Source organism: Trachurus japonicus, chromosome 12, assembly GCF_045865225.1.
Source record: "Trachurus japonicus isolate A0001 chromosome 12, Traja_1.0".
NCBI lineage: Eukaryota > Metazoa > Chordata > Actinopteri > Carangiformes > Carangidae > Trachurus > Trachurus japonicus.
The window spans coordinates 29,598,253-29,621,210 of NC_140918.1; the positions used below are offsets into that span (position 1 = coordinate 29,598,253).

General features: G+C 41.0%; 2 protein-coding genes and 1 long non-coding RNA gene across 3 annotated transcripts in view; all 3 read left to right on the forward strand.

Annotated features, from left to right (window-relative positions):
* The window catches only part of LOC146977755 (NLR family CARD domain-containing protein 3-like), a 106,972-nt gene that overhangs the window by 51,959 nt on the left and 32,055 nt on the right, over positions 1 to 22,958 (forward strand). The window lies entirely within an intron of this gene.
* LOC146977756 (uncharacterized) lies at positions 4,136 to 5,095 on the forward strand. Its single transcript, XR_015037297.1, has 3 exons — positions 4,136 to 4,251; positions 4,614 to 4,755; positions 4,972 to 5,095. It is a non-coding gene; the product is annotated as an uncharacterized LOC146977756 (long non-coding RNA).
* On the forward strand, positions 5,887 to 21,954 carry LOC146977757 (uncharacterized). Its single transcript, XM_085794265.1, has 11 exons — positions 5,887 to 5,913; positions 6,913 to 6,981; positions 8,046 to 8,114; positions 9,155 to 9,223; positions 10,286 to 10,354; positions 11,416 to 11,484; positions 12,547 to 12,615; positions 13,656 to 13,724; positions 15,801 to 17,306; positions 18,010 to 18,126; positions 21,940 to 21,954. Exons 1-11 carry the CDS (start codon positions 5,887 to 5,889, stop codon positions 21,952 to 21,954), a joined length of 2,148 nt encoding a protein of 715 aa, XP_085650391.1.

The following is a 22,958-nucleotide window of genomic DNA, read 5'->3' on the forward strand; positions in this document are numbered from 1 at the left end:
GTTGGTTTCACCTGTATATGAGGACATTTCATCCGTTTACGCACCGACCTTATAAGGACATACCGTAATTGTTAGGACAGTTGCGATGTCCTCATAAGTCCCGCAGCGTAGAAGCACTTAGCATGATGCAAATAACTCCCTCCCGCTTTTTCTCGAATTGTCCTCATAGTTACGGTTGACCTGATTTCTAGCGTGTGTGTGTGTGTGCCCGTTGTGTATAATCGCCTATTACTGTTGGTTTGTGGTACTGCAGCTCCATACACATTAAATGATTGGGTTACACTGAATGAGAGCCTTTCATTGGCTGAAACACCTGATCAGTGATTGGCTGAAGCTGACGTCAATCAGGCAGATTCTGATCTGTGATTTGGCTGCTGAGTTGTCCATCACCAGTTGGCGCGAAGTGGCACCGAAGAGAGTGTGCATGATGGCTCCAGGCAGAAACTTGGATTAACAAAATTGGTAAGTGATACTGACGAACTATAAATGTATTAGCAATAAAAATGTATCTAGGGATGGTAATATTTTAATTTACTGGCTGTTTGTGCCAGCCGTTTGTGAGCAGTGAATTGTTTGCTCTAACCTAGTTTCCTCGGTAAGTACATGGCAGTGGCTATTACCTGCAGCGAAGAGGGCAAGCATGAAAGCACGTTTTAACCAACACACCCACGAGCCCCTCGTCGCAAATGCGAGTAAAAAACAGATCAGTGCGAATTGTGAAATGCAATTAGTAAGTTAGCACGTGTGCGACTACCAAATTGTACCGTAGCTGAGCTACGTGGCTAACAACAGCTAACGCTAATATCAAAACACATCGCCGTCAAAACGTAGTTGCCCCGCGGCAATTTGTTTTCAAGCTGGGTTTAGTAGAGATTTATCGCCAATGAGACGGACCAGGTCAGGTCCAGGTTTTAATGTTCAGGTCCGTTTCTAACTGTAGCAGCAGCAGAGAGATGGGGCAGCTCCTGTATGGGAGCCTGGCTCTGACTTAGCTCCTATCCAGCTGAACAGCGGAGTGATAACGTCCGTAAAAAGTCGCAGTGCTGTTATACTGTATATCAGCACTCATGGGACGTCTCTTGTCCAATTCAATTGCTCGGTTGGGACCGGTCGGAACTAACTGTTGTATAATAAATGTTTTATGATGTGTTGCGAACGTTTGGAGGTTGTGGCCGGTTGTGCACTTGAATGCAGCATCAGCTGAAAAAAAGAGACTGCACGCGGAACCAAACCGAAGCAGCGCACGGAGTGGAGGTAGTTTCAGATCGGCGCACATGTCAACCGGTCTGCCTGGTCACATCTGGCGCTGTAGCTCCCTGTGTGACCAGCCAAGCCCCCGCGAAGGCCCCCGCTCCGCCTCCGTACACGTAGTGTAAAGCGAACTCGTTCATATGCTCACAACCCAAAGCAGCGCCGTATCCGCGAGCACTCGGTGTAACGGCGATGTTGTTGTTGTTTTATTCCGTGCATGTCCATGGAGCTGTGCGCCGCGGTTCTCTACGTTGCTGTGCCAGGCAGCTGTTTCCCTCGGAGCTCGGCCCCGTTTGAAGGAAGCCCGTACTGTAGGTGAAAAGACGTGGCGTCCGCGATGTAGAATGTGTAGAAGAGAAACACACATTTCAGGGCCACTGACTTGAATAATCGGGTCAGACAAATGTAAACACACAAGGCTGAACATCACTGGACATGTCTGTTGGGATTATACAAAAAAGTAAAGTAAGGTAGAGCTGTCAAGATGTATGCAGTAGGCTATATACTAGGCTATCACTCATTTCCAATGTACAGGTGCATTAGAATATCATGGAAGAGTTTATTAAGGCCTATGTCACTAATTAAATTCAAAAAGTGAAACTAACACATTATATACTGTAGCCTATATGAAGACCTGAAATTCAGTATTCCCAAAAATGTAAATACTACAAAGGAACCTTTTCTCTTTTCTTTAAAGCATTTTTAATATAGAAATGTTGTCCATCTATATGCACTCAATACTTGGTTGGGGCTGTTTGATTTGAACTACTGGAAATGGACTTTTCCATGATATTATAATGTATTTAAATGCACATGTATTATGTTAATGGTGAGTGTCACCGCTCTAAGATCTTTTTTGGTCCTGACCCGTTGGCATCCCTGTTAAAAAGCTATGAATTGAACTGTTTTGCTTATAAATGCCTCCTCATTGACCTCATATGACGTTATTATTTAAAATTATTTGTGTGCTACTAAAATTATTTGTGTGCTACTAGATTTTTCAACTTAGTAGCACACGTGCTACCTGGGAAAATGCTAAGCGTCAAGCCCTGAACACACCTAAAATATACAGCATCTATATAGCATAAACTAGGTAAATGCAGTGTTTCCCACAAATAGGCTTTATTTGGTGGGCCATTTATAATGTTAAATTTTATTTTATCCGTCTGAGAAAATTATCCGCGAGTGATTAACTAGTGGGCAGTGGCACTCGCTCTCGTGTAGCTGCAGGTAAGCACCAAGGGAGGGGCGGGCGAGAGTCTCCGTTATAGACGGTGTTTTCTGGTACAACGTTAATAGAGATGCTGGGTGCAGTCGTATATTCAATTTTGCTTAGGAAACCGAGACCTGTTTCTCGTCAGTGCTACAAACAAATATAAGCAAAGGGAGCCAACAGCTTGAACCTGGCGTAGCCGACAAGCACGCAGAGTTGTACAAGGAGTTTAAAGACCGACAGGTTAGTATGTGAAAGATAACACGATGACGTTCATGATCGTGACAATCAAATAAGTCAAATGAGTAGGCTATGGTTTATTTAGTGAGAAGTCACTATTTGGCACCGCTGTAATTTGACGAGGCTATCTAGAGAAATAGTAGGCTATTTTCCTCATGGAGAATGAGGAGTTGTCGTCACGGCACAGAGCCCCTCCCCTTTCCGCCATGTTGGAAGGTACGCCCCTCCGAGTGCAGCTGAGCTTTGCCTTGTTGTTGGCACGGTAGCTGCTAGCAGAGGAGGTTGATGCAACTCTGTACTGTTTTAACAATGCCTGGAAATAACTGCTCCGTTAAAAACTGCTCCAATGCCTCACACGATCGTCGAGGAAACCATAAGAACAGTGGGCTACAGTGTTGTGCTATATTTACATACATACACATAAGCAGCAGTGTTTCAGTTACGTAATTTATGTGCCTCCTCCATGGGACCAAAATTGTACTTAAATGTAATTGAATTGACTGGCGCGTTGCACAGAATACTGCGGTACTTTATTAATTAACCTGTCTAAATTTGTGTCTCGAGGTTCCTATTTTTTGACAATCAAAATATGGTCCCCCTACATAAAATACATGTAGGAATATATTTAATTTTCATTTATTTTCATAACTTATGGGAAACACTGAAATGGTAAGAGAGCAACAGACAATGAGTAATCAGTAATTTGTTTTTAAATATATTTAACCTAAGTGTATGCATTTATGATGTATGGCTCATCCTGCTCCCTTCATCAATGCACTGTTCTGTAGTGATGCTTTCTGACCTAAATAGATGTCACTGTTAATTACTTAACCAACTTAAAGCAGAAGTAAGTGGTCCGGTCGTTTTGGCTAATGCTGCGTTCCAGGCAGGCTTTTGAAATCGTAAATTACAGCTTCAAGTCACAACTTACGACTTTGTAGCGTTCCAGGCAACCCACTCGTGTTTCTCCGACCTGTTTTACCGGTGAAAGTCACTATAACGGCCACTCGTAACTTCTGACCCGTGAACTCGTACCAGATCGAACTGGTACCACTTCACGGTCGGAAAAATACGAGTTTCCTTGAACGCACCATAACAGTCCTTGTCCGTACGTCACCACATTCACGGCGTTCCTTGGCTGCACACACAGCCCTGCATGCCGTTCTCTCTCCTCATTGGATAAAAACTGTAGGATACGATAAATGTTTTCTCCTCGGCTCAGAGCAGAGCAGAGTGACTGACAGACCCGTGTTTCAGACCAAACACTCTATAGAAGTGATTGCTGTCGGAAGATATAACTATTTAAGACTTATATTAACACAAATATATCACTTACTTCTGCTTTAACTTAAACATAATGTCATTGTTAATGTTGTTGTCAATATGAATAAATATTGGTTTAGTTTTTAATGTTCTCTGGGAATTATTGCAGTTAAAGATGACAGCGAGAGGGAGGCGAAAGTCTCCAAAACAGGATGCAGTGGACCATATTATTCTAGGCAAGGATAAACCCATCGTAGAGGAAAAATTCATTGACACATTTAAAGGTAAGTTGTTAGTATCATACCATGTTCTGACACTGCTGACAGTCATATCACAGCAGCTCTAGTTAACTCGAGCAGTTTTATACATCTTCACGTCAAAAAGTGTTGCTACTGTCAATGAACACCTTTAAATGCAAGTGTGGAGCTGGTTGTGAGTTGGTGTTGATCAAGCAAATATAAAAACTGTACTCCAAATGTACAGACAGGACGCAAATAAATGTGAGTGGCCAACCCAGATAAACCTGATATGTGGACAGTACTTAGAGTCTAAGGTTTTGCATAATTTATCTGTCTGAAAAGATGAGCCATATAGCCAAATAGTTGGACTTAAAATTCTTGTTTTCATTCTGTTCTTGCTATTTTAGGGAGAGGGGTTTTTGCCAAGCAATTCATTGCGTCATCATCCTTTTTATTGGAGTACCGTGGACTTCTGTCATTGAGTCAACGATTCAATGACAAAAACAACCCATTTTTATTTGATTTTATTTGGAATGGCAAGTGCTATTGGTAAGTTTGTTGCTTGTTAATTTACTGAAAATGTAGAAAAATGTATCTTTTATATCAACATTTTGAATTCATACTGTATGATTGAAATTAATTAAAATTTTAACTAATATTGCATGTATGATTTAATGAGTTTACAAAGAAGGCTTACACTGAAAATGTTTTTGTCATGACATCTTGAATTAGTTAATCGCAGGCAATGTTTTTTTTTTGTTACAGCATAGATGCTTCCAAAGAAGATGGGACACTTGGGCGCCTAGCAAATGACAACCACATAAATCCAAACTGCAAAATGAAAAAAATAGTAGTCGAAGGAAGGCCACACTTGTGCCTTTTTGCAATTAGGGACATATTTCCAGGAATGGAAATAACCTATGACTATGGTGATTCCCCTTGGCCATGGCGCTCAATAGTGAGTTTATGTTCTGATGTTCTCTTAATGATGGTGTTTGTTAAATGAGAGGGAAAGTAACAGTAGTATGAGTGCTTATCTCAGGAATTCACTTCATGAAGAGACATTTGTACAGTGTTATAGAATTTAGTATGAGAATTTCACCTGTCTTCAGCTAATCTGTATCATAATCAGTGAGGGGCTTGAGCAGTCAAAGTTGTTAGAGTGAAATAATGTATTGTAGTGTATATATGTTGTGAATCAACACACATCCCTGTAAATTATGAAATATGATGTACAAAAAGGTCAGATTTATAGAGAAATGATATGACAATAGCATACATTTCCTCTGTACAATTGCAGGCACCACATAAGGAACCCCAAACGTCCAAGACAAAAAAAACAGCCTCAACAGAAAACAAAACGGCAAGTTGTGTTTTGTAAAATCACAGCCACTTGTTGTCTTTGGTTATAGTGTGAAAAAAGCACCTACACAACACGTCATCCTACTTGCTGCAATGTGATGTCTGTTGTACATATTGCCAGTGTTGTAGCACAATAATTGCTGCATGACAATTCATTATTACTGTTCATTACTATTCCAATTGTTTTATTTGCACCTTTCTCTTATCTCCAGGAATTCTGTGGTGAGACGAGCAAGGCTCTGACACTCAGCAGTGCAACGTCTGACACGCCAGCTGATGAAGTGAGTATTAGAATATATTCTTTCACACACTCACAAGATGTTTGATGCAGGTGGCGAGGGCAAAGTACTGCACTGGGCTGTTTTTAGATGGACACTCGTTTTTATGAAGTATGAACTATATTCATTGTGGAAAATTCTCTAGATCCTTCTCCTCGCACCTCTCCTTGCATCTCTCTCTGCTCCTCTGGACACACACACACATAGTAATGACAAGCAGCTAATTCATGTAGCTAACGCTACTCAGCAGCTAAAAACGTACTGTTACCGTTGGCTTCAGAAGCTGTAGCATTTATTAACTGACAAACTACATGTTCTGCCAACTTCCTGCTAATCTCTTTCTGTGCTGTTGCCACTCTGTTCGCTTTTATCACTTTAGTCACTCTCTCTGCTCGCTCACTTGTTGCACATTTCCATAAGGAGCTGCGCTACTCTACGTTACGCTGACTTTACGCTACTCATGCTACTCGCTACTCTAACGTTTATAAGCATGAGCGTTACATTTTACATAAATGTCCTCTGAAGAATGAGAGGAGGGTCTCACATGATTTGCTGCGCAAATTAATGACTCAATAAAAGTCCGAAATAACACCGTGTGTCGTTGTGCTCACACAGTGTGAGTAAAAATCCTTAGTAGCGCGTTGACATTAGCAGTGGCGCTCGTAATCTAGCGTAATCTGAATGAATATAGGGGAAACACTGCACTCCAGTATCTCTGCACTTTGGGTCAGACAGAAGATGGTGGAATGTTTCAAAATACCTGATAAGGTTAAGGCTGTCAGGTCGCAGTGTGTCTTATAAGGACAGCACATAACTTGTCAAATTTGAATAGAGGTGAGCCCATTGTGTGAGTAAGTTGTGTCACTTGTGTGTCAGTGGTGCATCTCTAAACTGAGTTGTAAGGACAGCTCTCCTTGTGAGGACCATCGTATATCCTACTTGCTGCAATGTGATGTCTGTTGTACATATTGCCAGTGTTGTAGCACAATAATTGCTGCATGACAATTCATTATTACTGTTCATTACTATTCCAATTGTTTTATTTGCACCTTTCTCTTATCTCCAGGAATTCTGTGGTGAGACGAGCAAGGCTCTGACACTCAGCAGTGCAACGTCTGACACGCCAGCTGATGAAGTGAGTATTAGAATATATTCTTTCACACACTCACAAGATGTTTGATGCAGGTGGGGAGGGCAAAGTACTGCACTGGGCTGTTTTTAGATGGACACTCGTTTTTATGAAGTATGAACTATATTCATTGTGGAAAATTCTCTAGATCCTTCTCCTCGCACCTCTCCTTGCATCTCTCTCTGCTCCTCTGGACACACACACACATAGTAATGACAAGCAGCTAATTCATGTAGCTAACGCTACTCAGCAGCTAAAAACGTACTGTTACCGTTGGCTTCAGAAGCTGTAGCATTTATTAACTGACAAACTACATGTTCTGCCAACTTCCTGCTAATCTCTTTCTGTGCTGTTGCCACTCTGTTCGCTTTTATCACTTTAGTCACTCTCTCTGCTCGCTCACTTGTTGCACATTTTCCATAAGGAGCTGCGCTACTCTACGTTATGCTGACTTTACGCTACTCATGCTACTCGCTACTCTAACGTTTATAAGCATGAGCGTTACATTTTACATAAATGTCCTCTGAAGAATGAGAGGAGGGTCTCACATGATTTGCTGCGCAAATTAATGACTCAATAAAAGTCCGAAATAACACCGTGTGTCGTTGTGCTCACACAGTGTGAGTAAAAATCCTTAGTAGCGCGTTGACATTAGCAGTGGCGCTCGTAATCTAGCGTAATCTGAATGAATATAGGGGAAACACTGCACTCCAGTATCTCTGCACTTTGGGTCAGACAGAAGATGGTGGAATGTTTCAAAATACCTGATAAGGTTAAGGCTGTCAGGTCGCAGTGTGTCTTATAAGGACAGCACATAACTTGTCAAATTTGAATAGAGGTGAGCCCATTGTGTGAGTAAGTTGTGTCACTTGTGTGTCAGTGGTGCATCTCTAAACTGAGTTGTAAGGACAGCTCTCCTTGTGAGGACCATCGTATATCCTACTTGCTGCAATGTGATGTCTGTTGTACATATTGCCAGTGTTGTAGCACAATAATTGCTGCATGACAATTCATTATTACTGTTCATTACTATTCCAATTGTTTTATTTGCACCTTTCTCTTATCTCCAGGAATTCTGTGGTGAGACGAGCAAGGCTCTGACACTCAGCAGTGCAACGTCTGACACGCCAGCTGATGAAGTGAGTATTAGAATATATTCTTTCACACACTCACAAGATGTTTGATGCAGGTGGGGAGGGCAAAGTACTGCACTGGGCTGTTTTTAGATGGACACTCGTTTTTATGAAGTTATGAACTATATTCATTGTGGAAAATTCTCTAGATCCTTCTCCTCGCACCTCTCCTTGCATCTCTCTCTGCTCCTCTGGACACACACACATAGTAATGACAAGCAGCTAATTCATGTAGCTAACGCTACTCAGCAGCTAAAAACGTACTGTTACCGTTGGCTTCAGAAGCTGTAGCATTTATTAACTGACAAACTGCATGTTCTGCCAACTTCCTGCTAATCTCTTTCTGTGCTGTTGCCACTCTGTTCGCTTTGATCACTTTAGTCACTCTCTCTGCTCGCTCACTTGTTGCACATTTCCATAAGGAGCTGCGCTACTCTACGTTATGCTGACTTTACGCTACTCATGCTACTCGCTACTCTAACGTTTATAAGCATGAGCGTTACATTTTACATAAATGTCCTCTGAAGAATGAGAGGAGGGTCTCACATGATTTGCTGCGCAAATTAATGACTCAATAAAAGTTCGAAATAACACCGTGTGTCGTGAGGGGCTTGAGCGGTCAAAGTTGTTAGAGTGAAATAATGTATTGTAGTGTATATATGTTGTGAATCAACACACATCCCTGTAAATTATGAAATATGATGTACAAAAAGGTCAGATTTATAGAGAAATGATATGACAATAGCATACATTTCCTCTGTACAATTGCAGGCACCACATAAGGAACCCCAAACGTCCAAGACAAAAAAAACAGCCTCAACAGAAAACAAAACGGCAAGTTGTGTTTTGTAAAATCACAGCCACTTGTTGTCTTTGGTTATAGTGTGAAAAAAGCACCTACACAACACGTCATCCTACTTGCTGCAATGTGATGTCTGTTGTACATTATTGCCAGTGTTGTAGCACAATAATTGCTGCATGACAATTCATTATTACTGTTCATTACTATTCCAATTGTTTTATTTGCACCTTTCTCTTATCTCCAGGAATTCTGTGGTGAGACGAGCAAGGCTCTGACACTCAGCAGTGCAACGTCTGACACGCCAGCTGATGAAGTGAGTATTAGAATATATTCTTTCACACACTCACAAGATGTTGATGCAGGTGGGGAGGGCAAAGTACTGCACTGGGCTGTTTTTAGATGGACACTCGTTTTTATGAAGTATGAACTATATTCATTGTGGAAAATTCTCTAGATCCTTCTCCTCGCACCTCTCCTTGCATCTCTCTCTGCTCCTCTGGACACACACACACATAGTAATGACAAGCAGCTAATTCATGTAGCTAACGCTACTCAGCAGCTAAAAACGTACTGTTACCGTTGGCTTCAGAAGCTGTAGCATTTATTAACTGACAAACTACATGTTCTGCCAACTTCCTGCTAATCTCTTTCTGTGCTGTTGCCACTCTGTTCGCTTTGATCACTTTAGTCACTCTCTCTGCTCGCTCACTTGTTGCACATTTCCATAAGGAGCTGCGCTACTCTACGTTACGCTGACTTTACGCTACTCATGCTACTCGCTACTCTAACGTTTATAAGCATGAGCGTTACATTTTACATAAATGTCCTCTGAAGAATGAGAGGAGGGTCTCACATGATTTGCTGCGCAAATTAATGACTCAATAAAAGTCCGAAATAACACCGTGTGTCGTTGTGCTCACACAGTGTGAGTAAAAATCCTTAGTAGCGCGTTGACATTAGCAGTGGCGCTCGTAATCTAGCGTAATCTGAATGAATATAGGGGAAACACTGCACTCCAGTATCTCTGCACTTTGGGTCAGACAGAAGATGGTGGAATGTTTCAAAATACCTGATAAGGTTAAGGCTGTCAGGTCGCAGTGTGTCTTATAAGGACAGCACATAACTTGTCAAATTTGAATAGAGGTGAGCCCATTGTGTGAGTAAGTTGTGTCACTTGTGTGTCAGTGGTGCATCTCTAAACTGAGTTGTAAGGACAGCTCTCCTTGTGAGGACCATCGTATATCCTACTTGCTGCAATGTGATGTCTGTTGTACATATTGCCAGTGTTGTAGCACAATAATTGCTGCATGACAATTCATTATTACTGTTCATTACTATTCCAATTGTTTTATTTGCACCTTTCTCTTATCTCCAGGAATTCTGTGGTGAGACGAGCAAGGCTCTGACACTCAGCAGTGCAACGTCTGACACGCCAGCTGATGAAGTGAGTATTAGAATATATTCTTTCACACACTCACAAGATGTTTGATGCAGGTGGCGAGGGCAAAGTACTGCACTGGGCTGTTTTTAGATGGACACTCGTTTTTATGAAGTATGAACTATATTCATTGTGGAAAATTCTCTAGATCCTTCTCCTCGCACCTCTCCTTGCATCTCTCTCTGCTCCTCTGGACACACACACATAGTAATGACAAGCAGCTAATTCATGTAGCTAACGCTACTCAGCAGCTAAAAACGTACTGTTACCGTTGGCTTCAGAAGCTGTAGCATTTATTAACTGACAAACTACATGTTCTGCCAACTTCCTGCTAATCTCTTTCTGTGCTGTTGCCACTCTGTTCGCTTTGATCACTTTAGTCACTCTCTCTGCTCGCTCACTTGTTGCACATTTCCATAAGGAGCTGCGCTACTCTACGTTACGCTGACTTTACGCTACTCATGCTACTCGCTACTCTAACGTTTATAAGCATGAGCGTTACATTTTACATAAATGTCCTCTGAAGAATGAGAGGAGGGTCTCACATGATTTGCTGCGCAAATTAATGACTTAATAAAAGTCCGAAATAACACCGTGTGTCGTTGTGCTCACACAGTGTGAGTAAAAATCCTTAGTAGCGCGTTGACATTAGCAGTGGCGCTCGTAATCTAGCGTAATCTGAATGAATATAGGGGAAACACTGCACTCCAGTATCTCTGCACTTTGGGTCAGACAGAAGATGGTGGAATGTTTCAAAATACCTGATAAGGTTAAGGCTGTCAGGTCGCAGTGTGTCTTATAAGGACAGCACATAACTTGTCAAATTTGAATAGAGGTGAGCCCATTGTGTGAGTAAGTTGTGTCACTTGTGTGTCAGTGGTGCATCTCTAAACTGAGTTGTAAGGACAGCTCTCCTTGTGAGGACCATCGTATATCCTACTTGCTGCAATGTGATGTCTGTTGTACATATTGCCAGTGTTGTAGCACAATAATTGCTGCATGACAATTCATTATTACTGTTCATTACTATTCCAATTGTTTTATTTGCACCTTTCTCTTATCTCCAGGAATTCTGTGGTGAGACGAGCAAGGCTCTGACACTCAGCAGTGCAACGTCTGACACGCCAGCTGATGAAGTGAGTATTAGAATATATTCTTTCACACACTCACAAGATGTTTGATGCAGGTGGCGAGGGCAAAGTACTGCACTGGGCTGTTTTTAGATGGACACTCGTTTTTTATGAAGTATGAACTATATTCATTGTGGAAAATTCTCTAGATCCTTCTCCTCGCACCTCTCCTTGCATCTCTCTCTGCTCCTCTGGACACACACACATAGTAATGACAAGCAGCTAATTAATGTAGCTAACGCTACTCAGCAGCTAAAAACGTACTGTTACCGTTGGCTTCAGAAGCTGTAGCATTTATTAACTGACAAACTACATGTTCTGCCAACTTCCTGCTAATCTCTTTCTGTGCTGTTGCCACTCTGTTCGCTTTTATCACTTTAGTCACTCTCTCTGCTCGCTCACTTGTTGCACATTTCCATAAGGAGCTGCGCTACTCTACGTTATGCTGACTTTACGCTACTCATGCTACTCGCTACTCTAACGTTTATAAGCATGAGCGTTACATTTTACATAAATGTCCTCTGAAGAATGAGAGGAGGGTCTCACATGATTTGCTGCGCAAATTAATGACTCAATAAAAGTCCAAAATAACACCGTGTGTCGTTGTGCTCACACAGTGTGAGTAAAAATCCTTAGTAGCGCGTTGACATTAGCAGTGGCGCTCGTAATCTAGCGTAATCTGAATGAATATAGGGGAAACACTGCACTCCAGTATCTCTGCACTTTGGGTCAGACAGAAGATGGTGGAATGTTTCAAAATACCTGATAAGGTTAAGGCTGTCAGGTCGCAGTGTGTCTTATAAGGACAGCACATAACTTGTCAAATTTGAATAGAGGTGAGCCCATTGTGTGAGTAAGTTGTGTCACTTGTGTGTCAGTGGTGCATCTCTAAACTGAGTTGTAAGGACAGCTCTCCTTGTGAGGACCATCGTATATCCTACTTGCTGCAATGTGATGTCTGTTGTACATATTGCCAGTGTTGTAGCACAATAATTGCTGCATGACAATTCATTATTACTGTTCATTACTATTCCAATTGTTTTATTTGCACCTTTCTCTTATCTCCAGGAATTCTGTGGTGAGACGAGCAAGGCTCTGACACTCAGCAGTGCAACGTCTGACACGCCAGCTGATGAAGTGAGTATTAGAATATATTCTTTCACACACTCACAAGATGTTTGATGCAGGTGGGGAGGGCAAAGTACTGCACTGGGCTGTTTTTAGATGGACACTCGTTTTTATGAAGTATGAACTATATTCATTGTGGAAAATTCTCTAGATCCTTCTCCTCGCACCTCTCCTTGCATCTCTCTCTGCTCCTCTGGACACACACACACATAGTAATGACAAGCAGCTAATTCATGTAGCTAACGCTACTCAGCAGCTAAAAACGTACTGTTACCGTTGGCTTCAGAAGCTGTAGCATTTATTAACTGACAAACTACATGTTCTGCCAACTTCCTGCTAATCTCTTTCTGTGCTGTTGCCACTCTGTTCGCTTTTATCACTTTAGTCACTCTCTCTGCTCGCTCACTTGTTGCACATTTCCATAAGGAGCTGCGCTACTCTACGTTATGCTGACTTTACGCTACTCATGCTACTCGCTACTCTAACGTTTATAAGCATGAGCGTTACATTTTACATAAATGTCCTCTGAAGAATGAGAGGAGGGTCTCACATGATTTGCTGCGCAAATTAATGACTCAATAAAAGTTCGAAATAACACCGTGTGTCGTGAGGGGCTTGAGCGGTCAAAGTTGTTAGAGTGAAATAATGTATTGTAGTGTATATATGTTGTGAATCAACACACATCCCTGTAAATTATGAAATATGATGTACAAAAAGGTCAGATTTATAGAGAAATGATATGACAATAGCATACATTTCCTCTGTACAATTGCAGGCACCACATAAGGAACCCCAAACGTCCAAGACAAAAAAAACAGCCTCAACAGAAAACAAAACGGCAAGTTGTGTTTTGTAAAATCACAGCCACTTGTTGTCTTTGGTTATAGTGTGAAAAAAGCACCTACACAACACGTCATCCTACTTGCTGCAATGTGATGTCTGTTGTACATATTGCCAGTGTTGTAGCACAATAATTGCTGCATGACAATTCATTATTACTGTTCATTACTATTCCAATTGTTTTATTTGCACCTTTCTCTTATCTCCAGGAATTCTGTGGTGAGACGAGCAAGGCTCTGACACTCAGCAGTGCAACGTCTGACACGCCAGCTGATGAAGTGAGTATTAGAATATATTCTTTCACACACTCACAAGATGTTTGATGCAGGTGGGGAGGGCAAAGTACTGCACTGGGCTGTTTTTAGATGGACACTCGTTTTTATGAAGTATGAACTATATTCATTGTGGAAAATTCTCTAGATCCTTCTCCTCGCACCTCTCCTTGCATCTCTCTCTGCTCCTCTGGACACACACACATAGTAATGACAAGCAGCTAATTCATGTAGCTAACGCTACTCAGCAGCTAAAAACGTACTGTTACCGTTGGCTTCAGAAGCTGTAGCATTTATTAACTGACAAACTGCATGTTCTGCCAACTTCCTGCTAATCTCTTTCTGTGCTGTTGCCACTCTGTTCGCTTTTATCACTTTAGTCACTCTCTCTGCTCGCTCACTTGTTGCACATTTCCATAAGGAGCTGCGCTACTCTACGTTACGCTGACTTTACGCTACTCATGCTACTCGCTACTCTAACGTTTATAAGCATGAGCGTTACATTTTACATAAATGTCCTCTGAAGAATGAGAGGAGGGTCTCACATGATTTGCTGCGCAAATTAATGACTCAATAAAAGTCCGAAATAACACCGTGTGTCGTTGTGCTCACACAGTGTGAGTAAAAATCCTTAGTAGCGCGTTGACATTAGCAGTGGCGCTCGTAATCTAGCGTAATCTGAATGAATATAGGGGAACACTGCACTCCAGTATCTCTGCACTTTGGGTCAGACAGAAGATGGTGGAATGTTTCAAAATACCTGATAAGGTTAAGGCTGTCAGGTCGCAGTGTGTCTTATAAGGACAGCACATAACTTGTCAAATTTGAATAGAGGTGAGCCCATTGTGTGAGTAAGTTGTGTCACTTGTGTGTCAGTGGTGCATCTCTAAACTGAGTTGTAAGGACAGCTCTCCTTGTGAGGACCATCGTATTCCTTCATATATGACTCAAAGTTTGTTCTTAATTTATTTATTCTTAGTGCCACCACCAAGTTGTCAGTGCAGTCGTCTCTTCTTTGAACCATTGTCAAGACTGCACTGGACCCGTCTCCAGTCTAAAATGGTTTGCTTTGACATGTAAATGTGAGTATCATTGTCACAAATTTTTATCTTTTGTTTCTACTTTTGTTGAGACAAATTTCAGCTAAACAATCATTTAAGTATAGATAAGTTCTTACTGGAGTTACCTACATCTTATAAATACATTTCTTTGCATAGCATGTTCAAAACTAAAGCATTTTTTTTATGTGCTTTTCAGTGTGTTCAAGATCATGGCACAAAAAATGTTTCATCAAAAGCAATTCATCACCGGTACATTTACTTTATTTAACTCCTCCACCACAGATTTTAGCGTTAAACTGTGACCTAAAGCGGTAGTTCGGGACATTGGACCTCATTTCCAAGTGAGCCAGTGTGTTATTTATCATTGGAGACCGTTTTCAACACTTTCATTTAGTCCTTCTAGTTGCAGAAAACGCTTGTGCTAGGCTAGCGCAAGTCGAGGGGATCTGCTAGCCTGCCAATAAAAACAGTTTTACCCACTCCACAGTACACCCAAGGCAAACCAATTATAACGCCAGACTGTCTATGTAAATGTCTGTGTTGATAGAATAATGTTAGAAATAAACTTACCATTGCATTACATTTAGTTTATAATCCCTGTATTTGGAAGCAGGCTATGGCAGCGGCGGACTGATATTAACCTGGAGTGTGCTTCTCTGTTTACCTTTACCAGAAAGTAGTCCCCCAAAATGTAATGTGATCATTGCAATACAAGGATAGTTTTATTTCTAATATTATTCTATCAACACAGACATTTACACCGATATTCGGGCATTATAATTGGTTTGCCTCGGGTTGTACTATGGAGTGGGTAAAACTGTTTTCATTGGCAGGCTAGCAGATACCCTCGACGACTTGCGCTAGCTTAGCATCAGCAATTTCTGCAACTAGAAGGACTGAATGAAAAGTGTTGCAAACGGTCTCCAATGATAAATAACACACTGGCTCACTTGGAAATGAGTTCCGATGTCCAAAATCCTGAACTACCCCTTTAATTTTTTTTCTTTTTTCATTTTCTTAGCTAAAGGACATTCAACGTTCCAGTCTGGAAACTCCAGACGTCATTGCAGAGACTTCATCAGATAGTGATGGATCCACATCTGATAAAGACTATGCACCTCATGAAGCAGAAATCAGCGATGGATCCAGCACTGACGATGATTATACACCTCATCAACTCACTGCATCAACTTCCTCAACTTCCTCAAGGTATAAGGACAGTACAGAGAGTGTTGCACAACACATAGACTGTGCTGAAGATGGAGACGGGGCTGCTTCCAAGAGCACATCAGACACTGTAAACCCAAACCCCAAAGACATTTGCACCAACAAAAATTACTGTTATGTCTGCAATATCCCTCAGTCTAAGATTGCACGGCACCTTAAAAAACATGAAAAAGTAGAACCAGCTATTGCTGAGGCATTCATGTTTCCTCCACATTCAAAAGAGAGAAAGAGATTGCTCGAAAAGCTCCGTAACCGAGGGAATCACCAACACAACCAAACGGTTATGGAGAATCAGAGTGGACATCTGAAAGTAAAAAGAAGACCGGGAAAAAAACAGCCACTAAACAAAAAAATGTATGTTCATTGTTTGTATTGCAAAGGTATGTTTGTACGTAAAGAACTGTGGCGCCACCTGCGTAGATGCCCTTCAAAAACTGCAACAGACACCGAAGCAACTGGTCAGACCAAAGTTCTTGCACTGGCTGATATTGCAGAGGCAACATCTTCCAAAGCTATCTCTCCTGGTTTCTGGAAGGTCCTTGGGAACATGAAACAGGACGAGATTGCATCTGTTGTCCGGAACGATTTTCTCATACTGCAACTCGGTCAGTCTTTTTACAATAAACACGGCAACGATCCAACAAAAAATGAATATATACGACAGAAGGTTCGAGAAATGGGGAGGCTCTTGTTGAGCCTGAGAAAAAATCATTCAATTTTTAGTTTTGAAGATGCTGCAAAACCGAACAATTTTTATAAAGTCATTGAGGCTGTGCGAGATGTTGCAGGCTTTCATGAAGACACGCATTCATATCACACTCCGAGTCTTGCTTTGAAATTAGGGCATTCCCTAAAAAAGATCGGGGATATTATGATCTGCAGGGGTATTGCAGCAGAAGATGACAAAATGATCAGCGCAGCTGAAAGATTCCAAGCTCTCTGTACAAAAGAATGGACTGATCTTGTCTCACACACTGCTCTTGCAACTTTGAACAAAGCAAAGTTCAACAAACCGTCAACCATTCCATTTACTCAGGACGTGCAGCGGTTCCACCAGTACCTGGAACAAAAATCTGCTGACGCTGTTAAAAATTTAACAGAGAATGAGTCTCCACAGGCATATGCCGAACTTGCCAGGGTAACTCTTGCGCAAATAATTATATTCAACAGACGTCGTGCAGGAGAAGTGTCGAAAATGAAACTGGAGTCTTTCAAGAAAAGAGACACGACCGAGCTCCATGAGGACATAGCTGTTGGTCTCACACCATTTGAACGAAGACTGACCAGGCACTTCAGCAGGGTAGAAATCATAGGAAAAAGAGGGAGAAAAGTTGCTCTTTTGATGAACCCTGAGGTTGTTACTGCAGCAACACTTCTTGCAAATAAAAGAGATGCATGCAATGTGCACAATGACAACCCCTTCCTATTTGGAAGGTCACAGTGTCCCTCCACAAGCTTCTACAGGGGGCAGGACTGTATCAGGATGTTTGCCAGTCAATGTGGAGCAAAGAATCCAGAATATCTAAGGTCAACGCATCTTCGCAAGCATGTAGCGACACTCTCCCAGATTCTCAACTTGAAGAACAATGAGCTGGACCAACTGGCTAATTTTTTAGGGCATGATATTCGAGTCCACAGAGACTTCTATAGACTCCCAGAGGCAACAATTGAAATGGCGAAAATCTCAAAGCTTTTGCTTGCCATGGAGAAGGGATCTCTAACGAAATTCCAAGGAAAATCTCTTGATGAGATTGAGATTGAAGGCAAGAGTACTTTTTATTTTTTATCTTTATTTTTAATAGCTTGTTACAGTTACATCATGCATTACAGGTAGTACAATACATTAAAGGAACAAGAAATTCAATAACAAGCAGTTAGTCTGGAATGGAGAATTTTATAGAGAACACTTTGTGAAAGATGATAGTAGTATTATGATATTATTATTAATTAGTAAATAATACAATGTATGAAAATTATGTGTTCATCAACATGCTTTTCTTTAGATGAACTGGAACCGATTGATGGAGATGCTGAAGATGATGAGGACAATGGTGGAGACAGTGACGATGATGGGGAAGATGATGGAGATGAAGTGGCAGAACCTGTCCTTGGACTGCAGGGTATGTAACATATGTATTCTTCGAAAATGCAGTGAAGGGTTCAGTGTCTAACATTGGAGTACACATTCTATGTGAATTCCACATTTGTGGCTTTATTATTGCTTTATATAAAAGGGAGCTACATCTCAATATATTGTAAGAGTTCAATGCTTCTATAAACCACAGCCTCAATAATGAATGTAGTTAATTGACCTCTTGATGAAAACTCCAATTTATCTTTGTAAAGGTCTGTCTGTGTCTGCTGTCTGTGCCCTGTCTGTCTGTGTCTCTGCTGTGTCTCTGTCTGTATCCTGTCTGTCTCTCTGCTGTCTGTGTCTTCTCTGTGTCCTGTCTGTATGTCTGTCTGTCTCTGTCTGTGCCCTGTCTCTCTGTCTGTCTGTGTTCTGTCTGTCTCTCTGCTGTCAGTTTCCTGTTGTCAGTCTGTCTGCATTAGAAAACATGGCTATGTGTGGAGTGGCGCTGAAATCTTATGCATTGTGTCATTTCTTTAGCAATTGTCAAGTAGCGTAACTTACAACTTGATTCACAAATTGCAAATGGGGAATATGACTTGGCTGCAGCTTAAAAAAATTGAGTCAAAAGGTCATCTGTAAAGCTTTCAATTAATAAAAGTGAAGATAACTTAACTGCTGTAATAATTCATATTATGGCAAGCACTACTCAATTAAGTTGTAGTAGTAGTTATGGTATCCCTGATGTCCAAAATTTGACAGATACTGTATGTATGTATATAGCAGAGCCACCAGGATGACCCTATTTATTTATTTATGAGTATTTTATTATCCACCTTGTATATTGTGAACCGGTGTAACAAGTGAATGTCTGCAGTGTGGAATCAATAAAGTCAATCTTATCATATCTGAACAAATATGCATGTCAGGATCATGCTTAAATCGCAAAACTAAAATCACATCCTGAAAACATTTAGACTCCATTACTTTTGTCATCATTACTTTGATGACACAGGCCTGTTTTGCTTTATCTTGAAAATGTAGGGATGGAGAATCCTGAGGAGATCACCAGCTCAGAAGGTAATGTGTGGGAATACCACAGATTTTTCTTTATTTTTATTTCATTGGAGGTACTACTAAAGAATTGGTTTGGAGTTTTATTCTTACAAAAGGTATTTTTTGTTTCTGTAGAAAAAACGAATCAGCTGAGTGAGGTCACCAGCTCTAATGGTAGGTCTCCAGTCATTCATAACTTTTATTTTGTACTTCAAATGTTCAGGGGTGCAAACTTGTCACCTTTCGGCGAAATTCGCCGTTTTGGATCCCAAATGGGTAGTTTGTGTGATTCGTGTAAATCCGCAATAAAAAAAAATTTGAGAGGGGGGGGTCCGGGGGTCCGGCGAGGCAAGCCGAAGCAATGCACCTGTCTCTTTAAGGCGCGTGCACCTTATCTGGATGACAGCGAGTGGTGGCAGCGCTCCTCTTCTGTCCAGCAATACACACCTGAAGCTTCACTTTTAATACAGACTAACTAACGCGACTTTTTGAGCATGGCGAGTGAAAGAGTCGGAGCTAGAAGATGCGCCAGCAGTGTTGTGTAGGTGCTGTATGGGACCGCGTGTGTGTGATGATCGCGATCGCGGCCGATTAGCGCGTTTAGCTTTTATTAGCTCCAGTGTCTCCCTCTTCTCTGGAGGAGGGTCTGGCGAGCGAGACTAGCTCCAGTGCGACCTGTGCAGCTGCAGCAGGAGGAGGAGGAGGAGGAGGAGCAGCAAGAGGAGGAGGAGGTTGACTGACTGTGGCAGGACACCTCTGCCTCTGTTTCACTTTATGTTGCTGGTAAATAATGTGGTTGTAAAAGTAGTAGGCTAAAGTTAAATTATTTTGTATGCACTAATTAAAGGGGCAGAGCTTTAAGAGACATTTTAGCTTTTATATTTTATAAGATATAATTTTTGTAAGAACCACAATTAATAAATATAGGTTATATATTTCAGTGAATATCTAATTGTTCTTAGCATTTGTTAGATAACTTTCTTTGCCCAATAAATTAAAACATGTTGGAACTATCAATGTCTCCTCTCTTGCAGCCAGAATCTCACCTACTTTTAACCTCAGACTGTCACAATGATGTATCAGATGTCAGACTGCCTCATTCTTTAAGTTTTAACCTGAATATACAAGACATGATTGATATTCCCAACGATCAAAGTATACCAAACCGAACCGAAAACCATGACCACAAAACCGTGAACCGAACCGTTTACTTGAACATCTTTTAAATACATATTGCCGCTTAATATGTTTTATGTAACCTATGGCATTTTTAAGCTTCATGTGTGTTATTGGACAGAAAGCAGCGCTGCCTCGGAGCATTGCCTACATACACAAAACACATTTACATCAATAAATAAATGTTTCACAATGAATCAATCAGTCTGTATTAAATTTTATTTAGTTTGAAGGCAAGGTTTGCAAGGTTCATCTGATGGACATCGAGGGACAGATTCTCCAAGTTTTGCACAGCTTTTACTCATGCTAAACCTGCATAGGCTGAAGACCCTCTTCACATGTTTCAAAACCAAACACAGAGAGACAGATTGTGCAGGTTTAACAGGAGCAAAAGCTGTGCAAACCTGAGTAAATCTGGACCCTAGTCTCGTGCTAAAATTGACTGTAAATTCACCTTTAAAGTTGTTTTTCTTTTTTTTATTCCCCGGGGGAGCATGCCCCCGGACCCCCCTAGGGGGTCGGTATCTTGTCACCTTTTTTACCCCTGATGAGTTTGCACCCCTGAATGTTGTACTACTGTCAGTCTTAGTTTCAGGTAGGGCCTGAATGTCATGTGCTTTGGCTTAATTTGAAGGCCTATGCACACAGCCATCTACTTATCAATATCACTTTGGGTATCATGGTTAATTGGTTTTGTTGTCAACGATGAAAAGATTTGTGTTATATTATGTTTTTTGGATATAATTGTATCACTGGAGATACTTCAATTTATTTTGAGATGTTTTAGTTTTAGACATTGAGTGATAAAATTTGCCTCTACAATGTATATGGTTCCAAATAAAATAGTTACATTATTGCATAGCTTTTCAAAATAAAAGTTCAGATTCCTGATGCTCAGAAATTTTGAGGAATTGATTTCAACATTTGTTCTTCTTCACCAGGCAAAAGAAAACGTATGCATTCAGCCCAGGAGGAGGCCAGCAACCGCAAAGGTAAATATTATTATTATTATTATTATTATTATTATTATTATGCTGCTGCCATGGATTGATTTTCTTTTTAGGTAGTGTAACATTAAAAGTTATGTTGATGCTACTTAAAACCTGTAGAGAGACTAAGATTTGAACAGCAAATCTTTTTTTGTGGTGTAGGTTTCAGATTGTCAAAACATCAACTGTAGTGCACATGCCGTTGGTGTCAAGCTGCCATTACTGTTCTTGATATGTCAGTCATAAAGATAGGATTTGATAAACATATCTGATTTGTCTGCACTCTGAGCAAAGCCTAACTGTCTTTGTGTTCAGAGTTTTAGTAAAAAGAAAAAAAGTTGTCATTGACCCAGGATGAGTCTAAGAGTTCTAAAGGTATAATGTGTGATTTTAGGGTGGGGGTCATGTTGAGGATGTAGGTAGGTATAACAGGGGATAAAGGTCTTATCGAATTTCAGGTTTATTTGTTATATGCAGGTGTCTGTCACCCTGCTGTCTCCTGTCCACGATCATCTCTTTAGTTTTGCTGATGTTCAGAGTGAGGTTGTTGATCTAACACCAGCTGGTTAGCATAGAATGTGTTGAGTTCGTCCAGGAGCAATGTGGTGTGCTGACCAATGTCTCTATTTCTCCTTTTGTAGTCTGATGCACCATAGTCCGCTCCACATGGAGTCAGAGCTGTTGTAGTCCGACTCCACTTTGTCCCTGTATATCTTGTTGTTCGTGCCTTAAACTTAGCACAAATCTCCTAACTGATCCAGGGTTTCTGGTTTGGGTAGGTGCAGATAGGAGCTGTAGGGACCACATCACCAGTGCACTTAGAGTCTGTAGTGGGCTACATATGTGGATATTCATTGATGTTGCAGTGGTCTGATTTTCAAGATAGGATGGGTAGGGGTTTGTAGCTGTCTCTGAATCAGGTGTAGCAGTAATCCAGAGTCTGCTCACCCCCAGTGGGAAAAGTGATGTGTTGGTTGTATTTTTGGGAGAACCCTTTTCATGTTGGCTCTGAAGTCTCCCAAAACAATAAATGCAGCCTCAGGTGAGAGTTCCATTTATACACATCTACAGCTCCTCCAGGGCTAGAGTCTTATCAGCCTATGTAAATGAATATTGTCTTTTATGTGTTGTAACTTTGGGGATACTGTGAAGAAGACCATTTACTCTGTTAGCTAAGTGAGCGATCTTTTATAGTTTGTTCTTTTTGACACTTGTAAGCATGTTGCAAAAACACATAGCACCATACAGAGGGACTGGCTGTTCACTTCCACAATGAGTTTTTATCTTATAGTGTCTACTTCTCGTAAGATACAGCTTATTCAGTCTGTATACTGTAAATATTATAATTTGGCTTTGAAAATTAAGCAACTTTTCCACAAATGGTTTGTAGTGTGTACAAGCTATTCTCAAAAGAGCATTTCTTGTTTTCTGCAGGAAAAACAAAACAGTTGAAAACCCAGGAGGTCACCAGCTCCCAAGGTAAAAGCTGCTTTTCCTACATTTACAACAGTGCAGTAGCACAGTTGAGGTGATGACCCAAGAAAGAATTTGACTAAATTGAATTAGGTTTAATATACTTCATCTTATATCCTCTGGAAAGACCCTATCTGTGTGGTTTCCCAAGGCATGCTGGTTGTGTTGCGTTGATGGTATTTGTTCA

What these genes read in the sequence shown, in the direction of transcription:
- LOC146977757 (XM_085794265.1), top strand. Translation starts at nt 5,887, where the DNA reads ATGTTTGATGCAGGTGGCGAGGGCAAA. An exon ending in CTGACACGCCAGCTGATGAA is followed by an intron (nt 6,982 to 8,045) that starts GTGAGTATTAGA and finishes TCTTATCTCCAG; the next exon opens with GAATTCTGTGGTGAGACGAG. An exon ending in CTGACACGCCAGCTGATGAA is followed by an intron (nt 13,725 to 15,800) that starts GTGAGTATTAGA and finishes TCATTTTCTTAG; the next exon opens with CTAAAGGACATTCAACGTTC.